We start from the raw sequence: 24887 nt of genomic DNA, 5'->3' as shown, positions 1-24887 counted from the left end.
TAATATAAAGTCTGATATTGTAGAGATGCTTTTTTATTAATTCATTTTTTATTTAAATTTTCACTTGACTTTATAAAAAGAAGTTGCAGGGAACTTGCTGTACTTGATGTTGAAAGTTTCAGTTTTGATAAAACATTTACTAAAGGCATTTAAACAAAATGTTATTTTCAATTTTGAGTTTATTATATTCCAAATTCTAGATTTCAACAGAAATATTTCCATTTTCATTGTAAATGCACATCCACATATTGGTTTTCTGTCTCATTAAGTACTAATTATTGGTATGGGCCCTGAAAAAACAAAATCTGTTGACCCCTACCAAAAACCCAATCAGAAACAGGTTCATGTTCACGATATAAAACAAATGTTGGCTATCAATGGTTCAGGTGCATTGTTTTGAAAATGCACATTTTTCATCAAAGTCAGCAAATCTTGACACTGTTAAGTTAGATCTTTGCAAAATTTTAAAACTGATCTATGTAATCTTGTTAGAAACACAGAATCAACCATGTCCTCTGCCATGCGGTGACCATTTTCCCTCTTGGGATGTTGGTTTTTAGAAGAAAAGCATTATCCTATATGTTTCTAAGTACATTTTGAATTCTTAATGTCCATCCCGCTTGTGTGAGTCAGTATTTTGAATGGATTTTTGCAGCTTGCTTTACAGTAACATTGGTGAATTTGAAAGCCGCGCTGTGATTGGTCGGTGGGCGGTCCAATCAGCCCAAAATCGAGCGCGCGGCCATGTTGAATTGTCAATAGTCCGAAAGAAGAGACAAAAGAGTGAAAACTCGGTGGATTTCTGGAATCAGCGAGTATTCACCAAACTTAATCAAACTAACGATATAACGTTAAGCAACGGTACAACGGGGAATACTTTTGGGTGGATGTTACCAGTGCGAGGGTAGCAACTTCCTCCGACCGGGTAAAGAGTCATTTCTCAAGCATATTGATCAACACAGCCGCGTACGTTAACTCAGCTCGGCTAAGCTAACATTAGCGTGCTAACTTTATGGTTAGTCATGTTGAATAAAAGTGTCGGAAAAAAACAGGTGCGAGCTAAATATACCCCCACAGGTTTGCTTTTTGCTCATTGTTTCCTCGTGTAATGTTTGATATACGCTCTTTATAACAATCCGGAACACGATTTAGCGTTAGCTTGCTAGCTGTGGACGGTTAAAGCCACGTTGCTATGCATAAAGTTTTAACGCTGCTCTCAGGCGTGCTAAGTAGTTAACTTCTTTAGCGCTAACTTTGCTATCGACGCTGACAACGATGTTTTCATGAAATAGTATACCTTCAAGACAATGTGCTGGTTGTTGGCTTTTCTTTGGGTTTTGTTGAACAAAATTAAGTCCTGTTGCCAACTAGCTTAGCCAACTTCGAGCATAACTTGGTCAGTTGATTTTAGCTCGCAACTCTTACAGCGTTAGCTAAGTCAGCATCAGGTTAGCTACCCATGGCGTCACAACAAAGCCGCACTGGCACAGTTACTAAGCACGGTTTCGTGTTAAATTGAGGCGCTTTCCTCCACTGTTTCGACCTGTTAACGCCACATGGATAGAGTTTTTACCATTTTTAAACGCCAGCTCTGCGGTCTAACATTAGCCGCTGTTTCTGATATTTAATCGTTTAGCTAAACGTGGCGTTGCTTGTGTCCAGCTCATTAAAGATAGCCGGTGCTAATACACACAGACAAAATGTATGTTATTGATCTTTCGTAACATTTGTTCACAGTTCATATAGTCATGGGAAACCTGGAAAAGTCATGAAATTACACAATAAATTACTGAACGTTTTGGAAATGAAATGAGATCTTATGATGGCATTGTTATTGTCATCCTGCGTGGATAACCTTCTACGTAATGTGACATAACCGCAAATGTATTTCCTGTATCTGTCGAGATATTGAAGTCTTAATATAAGTGAAACCATTTTGTGAACCTTAACAACCTTTTTTTCCATTTTCTTCCCACGTAACCTGGGTATGTTGCCAGTCAGCGGAGATTACGTTAGATTACGTTACGAGTTAGAATTTCATATGTTTGAGGAAGTGGGGGAATACTTTTTTAAATTATTTTCTAATCGTTCCTAATAAAGTCATGGAAAGGTTTTGAAATATACATGAAAATGTGTGGGGACCCTGATTTGTTGCTCATTGTTGAGTGTGCGGTTATTTTTGTCTCAGTTGTTATTGCTCCAATACTAACCACCCCCAATTGTTTATGTTCCTACAGGTAACCTGGACATTTTGTTTTTTGGCAATTCCCGAAGCACTTTGCAGACTGCCATCTCAACTTTTGCTGCAGACGTAAAGGAAACTGGAACAATATAACCATAGACATTTAAATTGGACTGTCCATGTTAAAGATAAAATTGCTGCAGTGACTTTTTGGAGCCAGTATTTATCCCTAGTAGAGAAGACTTGGCTATCACAGGAACAAAGCAGATGTGACCAAGCAGATCCTATTTTACTACTGGCCACCATGAATGTATAAACATAGCACTTGGACTCAAACATCCAAGATTCACAAAGAAAATTCTGGATCATTATTACACCAAGGAGAATATTACACTGACAAGAAAAACAAAGAGTTTTTGTCTTGGTCAAATTATTTATTCATATGAATGTTAATTTCTCCCTTTTTTGGAGAGTTGTCTTGTAAATAGACAGAATTCATACGCAGACTTCTTCTTTTCAAGAGGCCTGAACGTCAGATTGTATACATGATACATTTGTTAAAAAAGAGTAAAAACAGTTTTTATTTTTTCAGCTTTTAGTTTTTTTTTACACACTGGTGCATTAAGCAAAACAGACCTTTAAAAAGGAAGAAGACAAAAACATACTGAGGAAATTTGCCTGATAACACGTTGAACCAATGGCTACAGCAAGAACAGCAAATCCAGCAGCAATGATTGGATTCGACAAACAAGCAAATGGGCAGCTCAGAGGACAGTCAGGACTCCTTACAACTGCCCAACAACCAAGTGCTCCACAGAAAAAGACCAGCATTCCTCAAAGCAGTGGAGGCATCAAGTAAGATCCAGTTCCATTTATTCTCTGTTAATCTGCATTGAAAGAAATGTGAGTTTCTGTCTGTCAGTCACTTCTGTAGCTTATAACTGCACTGTACAGAAAAATCTGCAGATTGTGAATATAAATCTAACTCCTTGTTCAAAACTTCTTACAAGTCTTGCACAATAAAATTGAGAGCAAGCCCATTTTAACAACAGCAAAAGAGGTTATATCTGAGTGTTTTCAGTGCATTATTATTATTTTTTTTGCTAATGTGCACTTGGGGTTCAGTATAATTCAGAGCCTTTCTTTGTATGTTTGTGTATCATTTTGTTTCACACATAACAAGGCAAATTTTTACAATTAGGTTTGGTGATGACTGGAAGAAGTGCCTGGAGCTTCCTCCAAAAGACACCAGGATGAAAACTTCGGTAATGTGATCATTGATATTAGCAGACGTAATTATTCAGATCCACTGTTCAAATACTTCCCATATTTCCTGTTGAATTTAGATGTTTTTGACTCATTGAGTGTGTGTTGGCCTCTAATGCTGTCACATCAGCGTCTGGATCCAATTAAACTGTAATCTCATGTTTCTGCTCTGGTCTCACAGGATGTGACAGCAACAAAGGGAAATGAATTTGAAGACTACTGCCTAAAGCGGGAACTGTTAATGGGAATCTTTGAAATGGGATGGGAGAAACCATCCCCTGTCCAGGTAAATACAGATTTTATAACTTAGGGCCCTCTTGTGTATATTAACAGGGCTTTTTGTATTTTTTCTTAACTATCTTGTGGCAGAATTTAAATTCATCCACTCAACCTTCACATTGATCAGAATTAGAAAATTTACTTTATAACTGATTCAAATTTGAGAATGTTCCAGATTTCACTCACCAAAATGATCCATTTAAGGCATCTTCATTAGACATCACCTGCCTCTCTGACAAATATATTTGACTATGCTACACACCAACCTCTTATTCTTGCATGTACCTGCCAATAGAGGAAAATTTAGGCTTTCCTTCCAGCCCCCTCTTGCCAGCCACAGGATCCCATTACATGTACACACACGTCTACAAACCACTCCTCAACTGTATGGCCTGAAGGGGTTGTGGTCCCACGTAAAAAGGATTTAATTTGTCTCCTCGTCTCTTCTGTATCTGAACAATAGATTCCACAATTTGAAATGGGGGGTGTAATTGTAGTACTGACTCCATGACTTCAAGTATACCGCTATATTGCGGTGTGATGTCAAGGCCTGTTTGTGGATGCTTAAGTGTCAGGAATAGGATATTTTTTTTAGGTTGTTTTTTTTATTGTTTGCCTTATTTCCAAATAAGTGTCATGTCCAGTGAACCTTGCCCATTGTACTGATTGGACTTCTCTGTCTTCCAAAAGGAGGAAAGCATCCCGATTGCTCTGTCAGGCAGAGATATTTTAGCTCGAGCCAAGAATGGCACAGGAAAAAGTGGAGCCTACCTCATCCCTCTACTGGAGAGAATAGACCTGAAGAAGGATCACATCCAGGGTGAGTTTCAGTCTGCCGAAAGCTCCAAAGCTCAGTTTTGATAGTTGGAGATATATATATATATATATAACTTTGTGGTCTAAGACTTTTGCATAGTAGTGTAGAATTTTGTATAGAAAATACCAGGCGCATAATCCCATTAAAAAGTAACAGAATCACCAAGCACACTGAAGCACATTCAGATAGACTTTTGTTGGTCCAGAAATCCCTGGATTGTATAGACAATTTCACGACAACTGCACTATTCTGCCACATTCCTCTACTTTGAATTTATGTTTGTTGGTTGTAAGCATCACTTAATTTCATTTTTCTATGCGTCTCATCAACCCTGGCATTTCATCAGCCCTTCCCATTTCTTTCTCACTCCAGCCATAGTAATGGTGCCAACGAGAGAGTTGGCCCTGCAGATGAGCCAGATCAGCATTCAGCTTAGCAAGCACCTAGGAGGGGTCAAGATCATGGCTACTACAGGTGGTACCAACTTGAGGGACGACATCATGCGTCTCGATGAGACAGGTACTCGTCGCACCATTATTTTCACGATAATTAAAAAAGGATTTTCTCACTGCAAAAAAAGCTGAATGTGAATAAGTCATTATTTCCCAGAAGCTACTGCCCAGTGTTTTTTAATGGGTTGTTTTCATCATGTCACTCTGAATATATATATATTGTCTTTTCTTTTAAATAACATTTTGCTAGTTTACCCTTTTTTTAAGCCATCAGTACAACCCCAAAACTCTGCTGACTTAACACTTGTATCCGTTTGTGCAGCTGTTGTGAGTAGAGCTTGTTCGTGATTTGCTGATTGTGCCTCCTCCCCTTCTTATAGTGCATGTAGTGATTGCTACACCGGGCAGGATACTAGACCTGATCAAAAAAGGTGTGGCCAAAATAGACAAGGCCCAAATGATTGTGATGGATGAGGTAGGTTTGATTTTTAATTTCTAATTTCACTTTTCAGTATTGTTGACTTTGTTTATAAACAAGCTTTATTTTAAATACATATATTTTTCAGGCAGACAAGCTGCTGTCCCAGGACTTTGTGGTCCTGATTGAAGACATTATCAGCTTCATGCCAAAAGATCGTCAGATCCTGCTTTACTCTGCCACTTTCCCCATCAGTGTGCAAAAATTCATGGTAAGAATTGTGATAAAGTGAACATTTAGATCTTGTTTCATAAGTTACAAGGTAGATTTATGAAATTAAAGTTGACCCTAAATCGTGCTACATCTTTTTGGCTTCAAAGGAGTTGAGGAGTCTCATAACACACTTAAATAACTTTTCCAGAGCAAGCACCTGAGGAAGCCTTATGAGATCAACCTGATGGAGGAACTGACCTTGAAGGGCATCACTCAGTATTACGCTTACGTGACTGAAAGACAAAAGGTCCACTGTCTCAACACACTCTTTTCTCGGGTAAGTGTGCAGCACTTACCAGTTGGATACTAAGATTCTGAAGTTTTTGAGAGTTACTCGATACCAGGCGAAGAAAGCAGTGCTACATCTCCGGTTAATAGTTTCAATACTGATCATTTTATTTGTTAGTGATTTTACAATTAGGTTTTACAAAAAATATACTGTAAGGTATCATTCTTGTTGGTACCTCAAGATAGAAGTACATATATTGTGATCAAGGATTCTCTTTAGGTGTGGTGGAAAAATAATTAAGTATTGCCAACTTTCTTTTTATATATTTTTTTTTAAAAAATTGTAATCGTTTGTTTTTAATACCTGAATTGATATAATTCACATGTCGAGATGGAAAGAAGTTGCTTTTCAAGAAAAACCTATTAGAATAGAAAGTCAAAAGAATGCTTTTCATATTCGGGCAATGATTTACATATGATATAAATGAAAATTTCATTAAAAATTAAGAAAACCAGAGCCACATACATACAGGCAAAGAGCTGACGGGCTGCATGCAGCCTACAGGCTGCAGTTTGCCTACCTTACAACAATATGTATCTTAGGTGGACCCATAGGAGACCTGAGGCGGGGAGCAAAAAAATAGGTTATTCCTTCAGTCATCAATAATCATAAGTCTGAATATTTCTTTTACAGCTTCAGATCAACCAGTCCATCATCTTCTGTAACTCCACCCAGAGGGTTGAACTTCTGGCCAAGAAAATCACCCAACTGGGTTATTCATGCTTCTACATTCATGCAAAGATGATGCAGGAATACAGGAACCGCGTGTTCCATGACTTCAGGAATGGATTGTGCAGAAACCTGGTCTGCACAGGTGGGTGAAGAGAGTTATGCATTTCCAAATATTAAGTGGAGATTTTAATTGTAAGTACATTTACTAAGATTGATGTTTTCTCATAGACCTATTCACTCGGGGAATTGACATCCAAGCAGTAAATGTGGTCATCAACTTCGACTTTCCCAAAAATGCAGAGACCTACCTGCACCGCATCGGCAGATCAGGTAAGATTAACTAATTATAACTTCTCTTTAAAGGTACGTTTTGTTCACAGCTACTGCTTTCAAAATTCATCCCACACAGCTTGACTTTATTAAACGAATACTGGCAGCACTTGATAGCTAAGCTATGTCTCTCCTCTGGCAGGGCGTTTCGGTCATCTGGGTCTGGCCATCAACCTGATAACTTCAGATGACCGCTACAACCTGAAGAATATTGAGGATCAGCTGGTCACTGACATTAAGCCCATCCCCAGCAGCATCGATAAGAGCTTGTATGTGGCAGAGTTTCACTCCGTTGACCCGGATGCTGACGGTGACGATGACGGCGAAGCCTTAAACAAGGAACTGGGAGCAATCTGAGTGAATGGTCAGTACAATATGCCGTATTACCGCCATGTGTTTTTCACATATTGTTGTTGGACTGTTATTAGGTGAACTGTTGCTTTTTGGATGACAAAGATGACAGTTTTTAAAACAGTGTTTACACAGTTTTTTTCATTGTTAAATACAAAACATAGAATGATGATGAGGTGCCATTAGGGGTGCTGGGTTTTTTAGGCTGAGATGCTTTGGTTGCATCTGTTTTCTATGGTACATTATATTCAAAAGTATAAACAAACCACACATGTTGATTCACCACTTCCAATCAAATGAAAAATAAACAAGCTTTTTTTTTTTTATCCCAACCAAATTAATACTTTATTGACAACATAACACGTTCATTGTTTTTCAAGTGTTTGTTGAAAAGAAAATCAGCATTTGAAGTAGACATTTAACTTTTAACTTGACCAAAAAAAGCCATGGTTTATGTTAGCGGTTAACATTTTGACAAAATTGTCCGTAACCCTATATTGATCTCGACTCATGTTTTTCCTTTTTCAATTATAGTTATTGTAAAAATTGTCTTAAATTTAGTGTCAAGTGGCATTTAAAAAGTCTTATGAAGTCTTAAATTTAATGGTTTTTAAACTGTAGGAGTCTGGCTTAAACAGGTGAATAATGAGACAGAAACTATTAGTTTCCACATTGTGGTTCAGATTAATTTTTTTTTTTTGTGTGTGTGTGAGTGGTTTGAGTTTACAGTGTTTTCATTAACAATGGAAACATCTGAGTACTCCAGCTTTTAAAGGAGAGCAAATACTAGCAACCTTGCAAATGTGTAATATCCTCTTTCATCAAGAAGATTAACTGAAGTTTTACAGGATTTAAAGGTGAGGGGTTAGAGGCTGTCCTCCTCAGGCTGCACAACGGTAGTCAACATAGATTTACACAGAGCTGATCAGCACACACTGCCAGCTGTCTGCTCTGTAGCTTTTCTAAAGCTGTTGCTCATTCACATGGGTGTTTTTCAGAAATTCTAACACGGCTTTTGTTTTCTTTGCAGGAGAAACACGGCGCCTGGCATACATCACACAACACTGGCAATGCATCACACAGGCTTCCAATTGATGATTTTTGTTCCCCATTTTGCCACCATAATGGTCTACTTTAGATTTCTTTACATTCCCAGTTTGAGTTTACAGCAATTTCCATTTCTGTCTGTACATGTAACTACCACTAAAGTGGTTTCTGCCTCACTGCCAGAGATGGTCACTGTACACGTGATTTGGGCCAATGCTTAAGTCTGTCATTGAACTCAGCCACTCTTGACAATCGATAGATGACGTCATTTACTTTTTTTGTGCTTTGCTGTAAGAATTAAAATGTGAAACCAAAGGTAGACTTTAGAGGATAGAGACCAGCTCACGTTCTTGTGCAGATAGCAGTTTGCACATCCTGCTGATACGTCTTTTCATCAGACGCTTTAAAGGAAACCCACAATTTTTAAAACAATCTACATGCAGTGGCTACTTTATTAGATACACCTTTGTTACTGACATGGACTTGACAAGATACTGGAGACATTCCTCATACAGACTTATTCATGTTGGAATAATAGCCTTGGCCGGGTGCTGCAGATTTGTCAGCTGCCCATTTATGCTGTGGATTTTGTGTTTAACTTAATCTCACAGGAGCTCTGACTGTTGAGGCCACTAGACTCATTATCTTTTTTTTAAGGATGTAGTCTGTAATGTGGCATTATGTCCCGCAAAAAAAATAGCCACTGGAAGATGGCAGGTTTAGAAATTACCTTTTTTGTCCACCTGCCACTGTGGCTGGTGTATTCCAAAATCGACCAGCCACTCAACGGATTACTATTGTTTGTTTTTTGGCTAGAGGCTGACGCGAATCTAGTAGCCGCTTGCAGATTTTCAGCATTTGGCTGCTGCTGTGAGCTAATTTCCAACCCTGCAAGATGTGTAGACTGGCCATAAATACATGCACATACATGATCAGCAACAGTAGTCCAAAAGGCTCTTGCATTTAAATGGTGCCAAATAGCCAAACTGCCAAAAAAATATTGACATAACACTGCTACCACCAACCAGAAATGTTATATTCACGTTGTTTACATCAAATTTTACCATCTTCATGTTGCTTCACAATCAGACCAGCTGACATTTTTCCATTTTGCAGTGTTAGTTTAGCCTTTAAACACATGGACCTGTGTGGAAATGCCCGGAGGTTAGCACCAACATTGCAGTCAGAGCTGATGGTTGAACCATGTCTGCTTGCTTCGGGTGGCTGATCTAGATATTTGCTTTAATGAACAGGTGTACTTAATAATGTGGCCACTAAGTGTAGTTTTTTTGTTGCTTTTGCCATCATTCCATGTTGGTTATAAAAGCATTTTGCCCACCAACTTTATTGCTGACAAGACATTTGGCACAATGCAGTGGTTACATAAAGTGGATTATACGCATATCCCGAGTTGAACCAAATGCTGTCAAAAGGGAACCAAAGTTTGAAGAGAAGACAAAGAATCACAAAATTAGAAATGAGAGAGCTTCAGAAACCAGAATGACCTCTTTGCTCTGCGTTTGAACGAGGGCTGCTATGGTGCTTCAGTACAGAGCACCTAAAACCTTGTTATATTTAAAGCGTTTACTGCAGAAATATTTAAAGATGGCAGTGTAATGTCAGTGACGCTGTAGTGCATATTGTCAAAGCACAGATCTGATAAAGACAATAAGTCAGTATTATTGTAAAACTTTATTTGATCCCTTTAAAGCCATTTCACCAGGCAGCATTTTCTCAGGTCTTGAGTTTATCAGTAATCAACATGACGGGATGAGATGTCGTATTTGACATGTTGAAACCAGGCGACTTGTCCGGTCATTTTAATGTAGACGCTTTATTCATAGTTCCCTCTGAAGTGCCTTAGTCTAATGTCAAACCTCTGCTTTGCCCAGTCTCTTGTCCCAAGTTTGTTTTGAAAACCAAACAATTCCTCATTAGTTTCAGTTTTGAAAGCACAGTCAAGGACTTCGTTTTTCCGTATTTGTAAGAAATGCCTTTGTCTCATGGCAGTTGTAAATATGACCAGCTTTGTGACTGTATCATAGCCTCTGACTTCTTGACCTCAGCACAAAGATATACATTTCAAATTTAAAACGATACTGTGAAATTTCCAGCTGACTTTTTTTGTTTATTTGTTTCCTTGACCGACTTTTACATCTTTGCCAAACACCAGCAGAGAGGGGACCCACATTTGAGCCCTTTTTTGTGTCTTGAGTATGGAGTTCTCTTGATAGATTTTGGCTTCCCAGTTTTTTTTAGCCTCAGTGCAGGCAATACTTGAATGAGTACATGGCCATTTTCTGAGTGGGACGAGACCACTTTGTCCCGTCACTGTATTCTGGAGAATTTAAGACCTTCATGACTTTATGACCAGATGCTTTAAAGTAGAGCGACAGGCAACTATTTTCTGTTAAATGTGTCAGTGCCAGCGCCTCAAATGAATTAAAAGTCCAACTGACAAACTCCTCATTTCATTTTCTTTCTTTAATCTTCCTATACTTTTGTTTTGGTACATGGAATTTGAATTAGTCACACAGTCAGTGTATGTTCCTGCAAAAAAAAGCAGATGCTAAAGAAAACAATCAGTGGAAAAGAAATCTTAATTCTGGGCAGGAGTGTGTCAAACTCAGCACAAATTGTGTAAAACTTTTTTTTTTAGCTGTCAGTGTTGACAGAATAAATAGATAAAACAAAAATCTGACCTGTGGTCAGTGATTCTGTTAGGGCTGGCCTAAAAATCTCATCACAATAAAAAATTTTCATGTTGATCAGTATCAGTAATTATCTATTAAAATATACCAAATCATAATTTTTTTTCAGTTTTGCTCCTGAGTGGAAGTTTAAGAAGTCATACGGCTAATGGTGTTTTGAACAATGTAGTGAAAACATGACCATTGCAATACCACAGAACATTTCACAAATCTGGGGCAGATTTAAAACATTCAAAAATAATGTCAAATAAACAAAGACAAAGAAGACAGGAGCATGTCAAACTCTTTTGTTCAGATAGTTTAAAAGATTTTGTAATTGTTTTAGCTCACAATATGGTTAGAAATCAAACATTTATGTGCAGAATTGTTGTGTTGATCCTGAAGTCTTAAAAGGTATTGCATTAATTAATCTAAAAATAAGGCCTGAAGTGGTATTAAATCAATCTTTCAAAAGTTTTAAAAATGCAAAGCATGTGAAGTACAGTTTTATGATTTGCTTTTCTCTAAATCTCAAAGTAATTGGTAACATCTTTTTGTTTTTTAATCTAGGGAATCCCTCTTTGAGCAGTGGAAGTCCAAATAAGAAACACAAAACTCCCCAATAAATACTAGGTATTTCCCAAATCTAATCAGATCTAACTTTTTCATTGGACCAAAAATGTAATGTTTTATATTATAATACATGTTTGTAAAAATTGTCCTAATCTCAAAGTAAATGCTTTTAATTATTTATTTTTTTACATATGTGGTTACAGTCAGATTTCATCCCGAACGGCTTTAAAAAAGTTTTTGAAGTATCACATTTAATTTGCCTTAAACTGTAGAAACCGTTTTGCTGACATTATAATGAGCTAATTATCAATATCCTTTTATCGCACAGCTCGAGTTATCACCTAAAAATTGTCTAAAAATGTATTTGTTTATTATTTAAATAGTGTTGCGGTATAGGTTTGCAGTTTGTAAATATAATCACAAACTACGGCCCCTAAAATAGGTGTACCCTTGGAATGTCATTCAGCTGTAGATTGAATGAAACGAATGTTAAGCGAATGAACCCCGTGGCACGTCATCTAGAGGGGGCTGTCCCAGCAGTTATTTCAGCCAATAGCAGTTGAACTGAGATGTGCATTAGCCAATCGGCGCATGAGTTACGGGAAGTAGGCGGGCATTGGTCAGCTACTGTCACAGACGTTGTGGTGAACTTTACCGGTGTTGAACTACCCCTGGACCCACATCGTCAGCGTGAGTAGCTAAATCTCAAAATCGCACGAGTATTTTTTTTTTTCGAAGAAGGTGATTGTCGAGAGTATCAATCCGCCACACATTGCGTTCCTTAGCGCCGTGTTTTCAAAACGAAGACGAAAAGATCTCGTGGGCGAATCCACATGGCTACCTAGCCAGTTAGCTAACCAACCAGCCCTGCTAGCTTACATTAGCCTTCACAGGTTAAATACTGCTAGCGGATAATTTCGCCGGCTGCCCCTCAAATATGGCATCTGCAGCAAACCATAACTCTCAGTTAGGTTTTTATTGTGGCCACCAGTTTGTTTTGTAATTTATATTATAAATCAGGAGTCTAACTGAGCTGGGCCTTAGCTACAGCAGCCTGTAGGACAGATCACTCACTGTAGCTAGCCAAGTTAATGCTAGCCGTGAGCTAACGTGTTTGGGGCTAACTGTGCCCAAGTGCATTGGAAACACTGCGTGAGGAGTGTGTGATTGTGTACTTAGCAGAGTACTAATGTGTTCATATCAAACCTTGCAAGTCATGCAACCAATGTGTGTTAAACGTAGTGGTTGAAGAAGTACTCGTATGTCTTACATAAGTAATATTAGCAACACCACAGTGTAGAAAAGCTCAAACACAAGTAAAATTCATACATTTAGAATTTACTTAGTGGAAGTAAAAAATGATTTGCATCTGAGTACCAAAAGTAATATACTTAATGTTCAGAATGGCCTATTTCAGATTAAGGATGCATTAAGGGACCGTTCGTTATTGTTTATTTGACAATTTTCATGGTGAATTTACACATAAGATCCTCCCACTCTGCCTCACTACATACTGAAGCTGACTTTTACTAATTCATTCATGCATATATTATATTTTCTTTTCTTTTCTTTTTTAGCATTTAGTACTGTAGTGTTTTTGTTATGTATACTTAGTTATTTTTCCTAGTAAATATTCTTGATATTTTAGATTCTATAGCTATTCTATGGACATATATTATTCTTACAGAATATACTAAGGTTATTCTTTCTATTTATGCATATTTATCTCTTACAGTGTGATTTTTTTCCTCTTAGTGTTATTTGTTTAACTGCGGTTTTACTGCTCCGGTGCAATTCCTTTACTTCTGTGACAACCTTAAATGACTGTATTTTGTACTCATTTTATTGCTGATTTTTTTCAAGCATCTTAAAAAATTGCCAGTTTATCATAACCTGAAACTGTAAAACCTGAAATTTTCATAGGATTTTTACATTGCCGATGGTCCTTGAGCACATTTTGTGGGATGAACACTAATGTCAGAAATAAAAGCATATCCAAATTTAAGTTTAAATTAGTAATGTTTCCTTGAAATCATTTTGATTTGCATGTCTCTTTAAAAATTTTGCCAAATCTCAACTGCTTGCATGAACTAACCAGCATGCACGTCTAAAATTTCTGTAAAATAGGTACGTCTGTATTTCTGTCTTCAGGTTTTTACTTTAAAACACCACAGGGTAAGAATGGAAATCTAATAAGTAATTTATGGTGTGGGGAGGATCGTGCATTTTTTTCCCATGTCACTCAGTGGAGGCTCAAGAAAAAAATGTTTTTTTAGCTTTGGGGAGGTTCAAAATAGAAACCAAAAGTCACACCCTAGCTACCTCCCTTTACAGGCAAATAAAGAACAGTCCCTAAAGTGTTCATTATTTTAGTTTTACAGTTGGAAAATATGGCGCTAAGTTAAACTGCTTTATATGCTGTGGTGTGTCTTGTAATTTATAATAAAACATAGTATGATTTGTTGATTTCATAGCTTTGATACAATTGCATCCTATTATTAGGCAGAATATGTGGATTAACTGAAATTATAAAGTAAATGTGGTGGAGTCAGAATTATTTCTCTCTGATTTGTAGTGGAGTGAAAGTATAAAATAACATCAAATAAGAACTTAGCTCAAAATAGTGAAAACATAAAACACTTAAATGTACTTTCTTACTTTCCACCACTGGTTAAATGACACCTCTCCAATTTTACTCACACCGTTTCAGGGTTTAACCTAACGGCCAGTTACCTGCAGCTGCGTGATTAAATTACATTTATATAATTAATGAATCAGATCAATTATGCATGCCTTGTCTATCTCTTAACCCAGTCTGTTCCAGTCTCAGAGTATGGGCAGTGTGTTGGCTGCCGCCTCCCCCAGTCCTGCCCCAGCAGCAGCTGGAGGTAGTCAAGGGGTCCCAGGGCTGGTGTCCGTCCCTCCAGGGTTCACTATGCCCCCAGTGTCTTCCGTCCCTCCAACATCTGGATCTGGCGAGCAGTCAGCAGATGCAGAGTCCCCGCTCCCAAACCCAGGCACATATGAGGAGTGTCACCGCAAATGTAAAGGTTAGAAAATCAGCTGTTGAATTGTGAGATGTGCATTAAATATTTTAGGACACATAGTTTATTCCTCAGTTTTTAAGTAATAATTAAGTAACAGTACCATTATTGTCATACTGGCGTGGGCTTGTATAATCACCTGATGTTGAGTGACATAGATCTTTTTGTGCCCTCTCTCTGTTTTAGAGGTGTTTCCTCTTCAGATGGAAGGGGTGCGGTTAGTGGTCAACAAAGGCCTGAGTAACCATTTCCAGGTCAGCCATACTATTACCCTCAGTACCCTCGGTGACTCTGGCTATCGATTTGGCTCCACCTACGTAGGCAGTAAACAGACTGGTCCAGCAGAGGTAATGATCATTTTCTAAAATCCTAAACAAACTCATAAAATCCTGTTTGCAAGTATAACTTTGGATTGTTAATCTACATGGTCATGAGAGAAGACTGATTTTATGTTTTTAGTTGCTGCTTTGCTACATGAATGAAAAAATATACCCAATCAACTCCCTCTAATTGCACAGAAAATTGGTCACGGGGTTTGACTAGTAAATTAAGGCTGTGTTCACTGATCATTTAAAAATGATGAACTGCAATTTTTTTAAGCCTTGTTGCTCTGTTTTTGGGAAGTAAAAATTCTTTTTTTTTACTTAGAGAACAAAAGAAATGAAGGCAAGTGTCTTTGTCAATGGACAGAATTTATTATTGGGTAAAAATAAATGTATACAACAAATGTATTGGAGAGCAAACTGCTGGAATCAGCATACACAAAAGTATGACAGTGCTTTAAAGTTAAAATGTTAACTCTTTTATTGGTTGCAGGTGAATATATTTTTTTTAATGACACGTTATTTCTTTAAGGTTAAAAACTGAATAACCTACTACAGTAAGAGCGCACAAGCAATTGATAAGTACAGCTCAAAAACACCACAGTTGTCAGGAAGATATATAGCCAGAGGGCCTCTATTATTGCACTTGGCTGCATTTTTAATACAGATATTTCAAACATATACATGACTTCAAAGCTGATGAATGCGTGTTATGTCTCTTCAGTCATTCCCAGTCATGGTCGGAGATATGGACAATACTGGTAGCCTGAATGCCCAGATCATCCACCAGCTCACATCTGCTGTACGCTCCAAAATAGCCATCCAGGTAAGTAGACTTGAAACACTGTTTCAGTTGTTGTCTTTTCGAGACTTTTGTTTTCAGCCTTTAAATGTCACTGACATTTGCAGTCCAGTCTCAAAGTTTTTATCTCCGTTTGTTTGTTGCAGACTCAGCAGCATAAGTTTGTGAACTGGCAGTGTGACATGGAGTATCGCGGCGAAGACTTCACCTCCGCGGTGACGCTTGGGAATCCAGATGTACTCGTTGGATCTGGTATGAAAACTTTTACATAATTGTCGTTGGAGGTTTTGTTGTATACATTGCTAATACGTTGAACCAAGGGGTTTGCTATGAGTGAGAGCAATGGTAAGATATTAACATTGTTAATGGCTCAGTGATAGGGTTGACATACGTGAACAAGACAAAATTAACAAGTGGAGATGTCTGGATCAAGATTTTTTTTCACCCTGGTCAGTCCTTTAATACAGGATGTCTGCAGATAAGGATCTGATACTTGTTCGTATATGTTTTATTCCTGATTTCTTTTGGGCAATTTTTGCAAATGACAAAAACAAACGGACACCAAAGACCACGACGAAATAAATCAAAACCGGCAGCTCGCAGAAAAAGTGCGCACATGCATGTCATTACTTATCGGATCTAGGGATCTATTTGGCATTTTACAAAACTTTGCACCAGGTGTGATCATTAAGGTGAACACCGAAGTTCTTCTCCCATCTATGTTTCACTGTCACCTTTTTCTGATTTTTTTTTTTTGATGACATCGTACACTACAACTTTATTTTCCTATGTCAACGACATCACATAGTATGATTTTTTCATGCTGTTTTGGACGACAGTATTATATTTGTTTTTATGCAATTTTGGATGACATTCTATTGTATGACTTATTTTCAAGTATGTTCACATCATTCTATTTGATGACTTTTTAATTTTGTTGTGGAAAGCATACTATACTTTGACATTTTTAGGCTGTTTTGGATGACATACTGTACCTTGACTCCTTGATGCCATTTTGGACAACATAGTGTGCTACGACTTTTTTGTGCTTCTTTGAATGACATATTAGATACCACCGTTACACAATACCATGACTTTTTTTTCCCCATAATGGACGACATTGAATTGTGTGACTTTTTTAATACTACTTTGATGACAAACGGTACCATGAGTTTGTATGCCATTTAGGAGGACTTTCTGTAGACTGAGTGTCAGAGACAAGAGTCCATGGAAACGAGACCAAGTGAGGCTGAGTAACGCCCAAGACAACGTCTAGAAAATTGAAATTCAGTCCAGTTCAGTTGGTTCTGAGGTTGACATCTGTCCTTCCTAAAATGTTCAATAAAGGCTCCCCAGAGCTTAAGAAACTTGGCTGGGCCATTGGACAGAGTAAACTAAATTTCATTAAGCGATTCAATAATAATTTTAATTTGAATAATTTTTATGTTAAAGTAACAGCTGTAAGCCCATGTTTTTTCACAAGACACTGGAGCCAATTACTCAAATTGTGGTCCAAAAAAAATGCTATAAATTGAAGTTTTTAATTTGGAGAGAAGACATATTTCTCTGTTTGAGTTTTAACTATTTTATATGACAAACTGAATGTCTTTGGGCTTTGACACGTTGGCGTGTCATTTTTAGGTATAAGTTTTGACTGTACAGAATTGACTACAGTTTTAGTTATCTATCATTTTATTAACCAATTAAACATAAAATGTTGGCACAATAATCAGTAATGTTCCCCTTTCATGCTTTAAGGATACCACATCTAACAGGCTAATCTGAGGGTATGTTAGACAAGACTCTTAGGCCCAATTAGGACAACACTTAAAGCGACCTAATTTTGACGACTTTTCGATCAACACACTACACTGTGACGTTTGCATGATTTTTTTTGAATGATGTACTATACTATGACGTTTGACTTTTTTTTGAACAACATACCATACTACTAAGTTTGTAAGTGTGAAATATTGTCTAAACCAAAATTGAGATTTTAACAATATTCTGAAACTGACGGAACATTTCTGTCTGTACCAAGGAAATATTGAGGTCAGCAGTCAGATTGTTGACATGTGTCGTGCTTCATTCGACATTATCATCAGGATGAAAGAATACTAAAATATCTGTAAAAAAATAAACCGGGGGCGGCAAAATTTAAAACAAAGAGGCAGAAGACCTGAAAGAGGGGAAGAAATTAAACTAGGAGTATAAATGAGAAGGTACAATACTATACAACGGAAGCTCTTTCACTGTTTTCCCTCAGGTATTTTGGTGGGCCACTATCTCCAGTCCATCACACCAGCGCTGGCTCTGGGTGGTGAGCTCGTGTACCACAGGAGACCAGGGGAGGAAGGAGCGGTCACCTCTCTCCTGGGCAGATACACAGGTAAATCAAGACTCCATTATTCTTGCATTCATATTTTACTTTGTAATGTAATATTTCGGCCCCAATTACCAAATTGTTTATTTATCATGGTGAGTTACTTGAATTCACTTTGCTGTAGTGTGACCTGGATTTGATGAGATTTGGTTCATTATTCCCTCTCATTGTTTTATGTTGTCTGTGTGATAAATGTTTAAATCCCTTTTTTTTCTCTCATCAGGGGACAACTATGTAGCTACTTTGACTTTGGGAGGGGCAGGAGCTCATGCTACATACTATCACAAAGCTAATGATCAGGTACCTAAAATTAGTATAAGTATGTGTGGATATATTTCTGTTGGTCATGGTTCCTCTCATTAAACTGCTGAAATGCAGTATTTTGTTTCCAATTTTTTGTTTTAGCTCAAAGAATGGGCTTACATTTTTTTAGGTCTGTCCTAAAATAACACTCACATGCCTTTTATGTACATTGAAACGGTTTATGGTCTCTTAAATTGTAAGAACAGATATTTCGACAAAAAATATTCTTTTAACGTGCATATTAGCGAGAGCCTTTACAATCTCTTTGTGGGAAATGGGAGCCCCGAGCCTTTCACCTCCCGTCCCACCTCTGAGCCCCCTGCTTATTCCTCCCATCTCCCTTCTCCCAGCTCCCAGTCAGAGTAATTTTTCTCTGTGCAATGACCAAGCGTCACCCATTCTCTTTATTGGCTGTTTTTTATTATCCACAAAAACTTCAAAACTGTTTGTCGCAGAGAGATGTGTAGGGCTCTAAACAATTTATAGTTGCTGACAGTAATCTGCAATTTTGTAGAACTGTAAATAAGCACTGCGCAGGCTGCAAATTCCATGTCAGTGGACACCTCACAAATGGTAGATATTTGGTTTATAACTTTGAAGACTGCAGGGAGGTGGGAGCTGAGAGGAGTGAGGCAAAACAGAAAAGTGATTGTACTCTTAATGGGTGTGGGCATGTGTAATAATCATCATCTATCATTTAATTTATGTCCATTGCTACAGTTGCAGATAGGAGTTGAATTTGAAGCCAGCACAAGGATGCAAGACACCACAACATCCTTTGGTTACCAGTTGGACGTTCCCAAAGCTAACTTGCTCTTTAAAGGTAAACAAATGCCGTATAAACGCACCCACAGCCATGACAGTAAAGTGACTATTCAGCTCAAACTACAAAACCAAAACTGATTTCCTTTCAACGCAATCCTTCCTCATTGTTACCTTTACTCTCTGCAGGCACAGTTGACAGTAACTGGGTTGTTGGGGCAACCCTTGAAAAGAAACTGGTGCCACTGCCTCTCACACTGGCCCTAGGAGCTTTTCTAAACCACCGCAAAAACAAGTTCCAGTGTGGCTTTGGTGTCACCATTGGCTAGAGGTGAGGAGGCCACCTGGAGCCAGCTCGCAGGCCAAAGCTTGGACCGGCACAGAGACATACAGGAACCTGGACTAAGTTTTAGAAATTGGATTCAGAGACTCTCTTACAACTGTGATTTCTGGGGCAGACAGAGAGACAAAGACAACTACCAAGGAGCCAGGACTGGCCAAGCCATGCCTACATTCTGTAGCACAAATGTCTTTCCTTTATGGTGTATTGGATATACCCAGAGGCTAGAGAGATGTATATCAGAGGGCATCAGTGATGCATGAGAACATGTGATGTGAAAATCAAAGTAAGTGGGTAGACATAATATATGGTGAACATGTATGATGATTAAAATAAATGTGATTACTTTTTGTAAAGGAGGCTTTTGTGATTGGTATGCTTCAAGAAGTGGGTGCACAGGGTGAAATAATGTTTATTTTGTGGTTCATATTTTAAGATTTTTTACGTAAAATGTTAACATGCTTTATTGCCAGCAGTAAATTCCTCCCCCGATGGGATCCTAGCATGCGAGAAGAGTCTTCAAGGGGGCCCAGGAGCAACACATCAGACGTGAGCTTCATCAGGTCAGTCAATTATTCTGATAAATCATGACAGTATAATTTAGCACCTATTCTAAGATGTGTTATTGTCATAGCACGCTCAAAAGTGTATTTTTTGACAGACTATGACTAAATAATATAGTATATCATAAAAAGTTATTAGAAAGGTCTGGTGTATCATAAAGTAAGCCATAGCGTGGTATTAAAATGTCATTAGAAAGGTTGAACGAAACGCCTTATTATATTTTGTCAAAAAATGTCACATTTTGCCAAAAACTTCATAGTATAGCATGTCTTTAACATGGCAGAAAATAAGATGGAGGCTAAAGGCTAGAAGGCTAAAAATTGCGTAAAATAGCATGCCAAGACGTGCCATAGCATAGCATATCACCAAAATGCCATAATATAGCCTGTCGAAAAAAACTACAATATGACATGTCCCAAAGACAGCTGAAAACAGAATGTAATAGCGTGCAGAGACACGTCATGACATAGAATGTTGCAAAAGCTGCCCAAAACATTGGTCGTTTTTTTGACATACGATATTATGATGTTTTGGGCCGTTTTTGCACATTTGAATGCTATGGTGTGTCTAAGCACACTATTTTACGCTGTTTAAAGTTTTTTTGAGGTGTTTATAGTTATTTTTGGGAAATGTCAATTTTTGACATTTTTGCCTTACTATAGCCTTGCTTTTTTGGTCATTTTTTCAGCATGCTAGATTATGTTGTTTTGGACCGTTTTTGCACGTTTTAATGCTATGGCGTGCTTCAGTACGCTATTTAATGCTGTTTTGAGGTGTTTTCTGTTGTTTTTGGGACATGTCAGACATGTCAAATTTTGACAGTTTTTGCCTTACTATAGCCTTGCTTTTTGGTCATTTTTTTCGACATACTATTTCATGTTGTTTTGGGCCGTTTTTGCACATTTTAATGCTATGGCGTGCTTCAGTACGCTATTTAATGCTGTTTTGAGGTGTTTTCTGTTGTTTTTGGGACATGTCAATTTTTGACATTTTTGCCTTACTATAGCCTTGCTTTTTTGGTCATTTTTTCGACATGCCATGTTGTTTTGGGCCGTTTTTGCACGTTTTAATGCTGTGGCGTGCTTCAGTACGCTATTTTATGCTGTTTTGAGGGTGTTTTCAGCTGTTGTTTTTGGGACATGTCAATTTTTGACATTTTTTTTGCCTTACTATAGCCTTGCTTTTTTGGTCATTTTTTCGACATGCTATTTCATGTTGTTTTGGCCGTTTTTTGCACGTTTTAATGCTAGTACTTCTAGTACGCTATTTAATGCTGTTTTGAGGTGTTTTCGGCTGTTTTTTGGGACATGTCAATTTTTGACATTTTTGCCTTACTATAGCCTTGCTTTTTTGGTCATTTTTTCGACATGCTATTTCATGTTGTTTTGGGCCGTTTTTGCACGTTTTAATGCTATGGCGTGCTTCAGTACGCTATTTTATGCTGTTTTGAGGTGTTTTCGGCTGTTTTTGGGACATGTCAATTTTTGACATTTTTGCCTTACTATAGCCTTGCTTTTTTGGTCATTTTTTTTCGACATGCTATTTCATGTTGTTTTTGGCCGTTTTTGCACGTTTTAATGCTATGGCGTGCTTCAGTACGCTATTTTATGCTGTTTTGAGGTGTTTTCGGCTGTTTTTTGGGACATGTCAATTTTTGACATTTTTGCCTTACTATAGCCTTGCTTTTTTGGTCATTTTTTTCGACATGCTATATTTTTTTGTTTTGGCCGTTTTTTTTTGCACGTTTTACGCTATGGCATGTCCCAGCACGCTATTTTACGCTGTTTTGAGGTGTTTCCGGCTGTTTTTGGAACATGTCAATTTTGACATTTTTGCCTTACTATAGCCTTGCTTTTTTGGTCATTTTTCGACATGCTAAATTATGTTGTTTTGAGCCGTTTTTGCACGTTTTAATGCTATGGCGTGTCTCAGTACATTATTTTACGCTGTTTTGAGGTGTTTCCGGCTGTTTTTGGAGCACGTTGAATTTTGCCATTTTTGCCTTACTATAGCTTTCTTTTTTGGTCATTTTTTTCGACATGATACATTTTGGTGTTTTGGGGCCGTTTTTGCACGTTTTAATGCAATGGCGTGTCTCAGCACGCTATTTTACGCTGTTTTGTGGTGTTTCCAGTTGTTTTTCGAACATGTCTATTTTTGACATGTTTGCCTTATTTTGGCTTTGCTTTTTGGGTCATTTTTTCCACATGCTACATTATGTTGTTATGGGCCTTGTTACTATGGCCTTGCCTTTTGGTAATGTTTTCGACATGCTAGATTATGGATTTTTGGGCCGTTTTTGCACGTTTTAATGCTATGGCGTGTCTCAGCATACTATTTCATGTTGTTTTGAGGTGTTTCCGGCTGTTTACAGGAGAAAGAAAAAAATAAAAATATGACATGTCCCAAAAACAGCTGATAACTGCATAAAATAATGTGCCGAAGCATAGCATGTTGCAAAAATGATATATAGCATGTAAAAAAAGACCAAAAATGCAATACTATTGAATTGAGAAAATATCAAAACATGACACCAAAATTACCGTAATATAGCATATTGAAAAAACAGGCGAAAAAGCCATATTATACTATATATATTCCTAAAGACATATCATATAATAAAAATGTCAAATGTCCAAAAATGTCAATAACAGCCGAAAGCAGCATAAAATACTGTCCAAGACACGCCATAGCATAGATCGTTACAAAAACGGGCCATAAACACCATCATATAGTATGTCAAAAAAAAGGCAGTAAATGCCATAGCATAGTATGTTGAAAATGTCGAAATATGACATGAGCTAAGAACAGCTGAAATCATGAAATAGCATGCCAATACATGCCATGTCATAGAATGTTGCAAAAATGATCACAAACACCATAAAATGGCATGTTAAGAAAACAAGCGAAAATGAAATACTATAGTATGGCGAAAACTGTCAAAATATGATGTCATGAAAACAGCATAAAATAGCGTGCCGAGCCATGCCGTAGCACAGAATGTAGCAAAAACAGCTAAAAACACCAAAAAATTTTTTTTTGACATATATCGTATACATATATCATGTTGAATAAATTGCCGAAAATGCCATAGTAGCATGTCGAAAAATGTTAAATTTTGACATATTGAAAAAATGGCTGAAAACGACATATATTACAGTGGGCAGAGACACGTCATAGTATACAATATCAGAAAAAGCAAAGGAAATCATAAAATAGCATGTTGAAAAAATGGCTGAAAATGCCATAGTATATGTAGAAAAATGTCAAATTTTGACACATTAAAAAAATGTTTGAAAACAGCATATTATAATTTGTAGAGAGACATTATAGTATACAATGTTTCAAAAAAAGGTCAAAAACTTAATAAATAAACTTAATTAATATAGCAAATCGTAAAAATTGCCCTCAACGCCATAGTATAGTATGTCAAAAAATGTCAAAAATAGACATGTTAAAAAAATGGCTGGAAACTACATATTATAGTTTCTAGAGACATGTAGACATTGCAGATATAGTATGCAATGTCAAAAAAACGGCCCAAAACTTCTTAACATAGCATGTCAAATAAAAAAAAGCCATTTTCTGTCGAAAAATGTTCAATTTTTACATGCCGAAAACAACATATAGCTTGTAGAGACACGTCATAGTATACAATATCAGAAAAAGCAAAAAAAACTTCATGTCAAAAAAAAAATGACTGAAAATGCCACAGTATAGTATGTCCAAAAATGTCAAATTTTGACACACTGAAAAAATGGCTGAAAGGCAAAATCATACCATGGGAGATAATAAAATAAATAAATAGAAATAAAGAATGTATATTTCACTCTTTTTTTTGCTCCCTTGTTTATTTGATTTTTCCTTTAAAACATGCAATGAGAAAACAGACATCTTTTTTCAATATTTGGTTCACACAGAAAAACAAATTACTTAAATTCTTGCTCGTTTTTAATTTTATTTTTTTTTAGTTTTAGCCTCAGCCACCAGCGTATGAATGTGTCTGTAAATGTGACCAGCAGACACAGAAAAGTCTTAGTAGTCATCTAAAATGTAATAAAAAAAGCGAAAGTTCAGTTTGTCATAGAAAATGTACTAAAAAAAGTCATACTATGCTGCTAATGCATAAAAATATAATACAATGGCAATTGAGTAGTATATCACAAAAAAATGTAAAAAAAAAAAAAAAAAAAAGTCATAGCATAGGAAATCATTAAAACATTGTTTGTAATATAAAAATAACAACATATAAAAGTATTAAAAACTAATTGCTTAGTATTTCTTTAAAATGTCGTATGCCATAAAAAATGTCACAGTATAGTACATCATAAAAAAGTTATGTTATAGAATGTCATTAAAAAAATCTCATAGAAGTCATAGTATAGTATGCTTTCAAAAAAATCATATTAAAGTATCTCGTAAAAAATACATATGAAATTAAGTATATTATGCTATACAAAATGAAGCTGAATGTAAGTGTGGGTGACGTTTTTCCAACCTTGAGTTTGTCTGGCGACCTTTCCAGGGAGTACCCCACCTCTTGCCAAATGACAGCTGGGCAAGGCTTCAGCCCCCTCAGGACCCTGATAAAGATAATCTGTGGCAGATTATAAATATAATATGAAGATATGGACTGAAAAAGTCATAATATTGTACAAAGTGAGGCCCATAGGCCAGTGGAAGCCCTTGGAAACATCTGAACATGACATGTAATGCATACATTATAC

The 24887-nt window shown here is 37.1% G+C and overlaps 2 protein-coding genes across 3 annotated transcripts; both read left to right on the top strand.

Moving 5' to 3' along the window:
• Positions 1-747: 747 nt before the first annotated feature.
• On the top strand, positions 748-10838 carry ddx61 (DEAD (Asp-Glu-Ala-Asp) box helicase 61). Its single transcript, XM_042489816.1, has 13 exons — positions 748-925; positions 2238-3037; positions 3384-3447; positions 3630-3734; positions 4418-4547; positions 4917-5063; positions 5377-5471; positions 5563-5685; positions 5836-5964; positions 6610-6790; positions 6877-6978; positions 7121-7342; positions 8360-10838. The coding sequence occupies exons 2-12, from the start codon at positions 2880-2882 to the stop codon at positions 7333-7335; spliced, it is 1449 nt and encodes a 482-aa protein (XP_042345750.1). The 5' UTR covers positions 748-925; positions 2238-2879; the 3' UTR covers positions 7336-7342; positions 8360-10838.
• A 1420-nt stretch (positions 10839-12258) lies between these two features.
• On the top strand, positions 12259-19952 carry tomm40 (translocase of outer mitochondrial membrane 40 homolog (yeast)). Of its 2 annotated transcripts, none has more exons than XM_042489931.1 (9): positions 12259-12329; positions 14454-14689; positions 14870-15030; positions 15731-15832; positions 15955-16060; positions 18075-18197; positions 18415-18491; positions 19215-19317; positions 19446-19952. In XM_042489931.1, exons 2-9 carry the CDS (start codon positions 14473-14475, stop codon positions 19583-19585), a joined length of 1029 nt encoding a protein of 342 aa, XP_042345865.1. In that variant the 5' UTR covers positions 12259-12329; positions 14454-14472; the 3' UTR covers positions 19586-19952. The 2 variants fall into 2 exon arrangements, with proteins under 2 accessions (XP_042345865.1, XP_042345866.1); XM_042489932.1 differs by having other exon boundaries at positions 12264-12329; positions 14464-14689.
• The last annotated feature ends 4935 nt before the right edge of the window (positions 19953-24887 follow it).

The sequence above is a fragment of the Plectropomus leopardus genome, chromosome 7, assembly GCF_008729295.1.
Source record: "Plectropomus leopardus isolate mb chromosome 7, YSFRI_Pleo_2.0, whole genome shotgun sequence".
Taxonomy (NCBI): Eukaryota; Metazoa; Chordata; class Actinopteri; order Perciformes; family Serranidae; genus Plectropomus; species Plectropomus leopardus.
Note: the sequence above shows the minus strand (reverse complement) of the source record. Positions and strands in the feature narration are given on the sequence as shown.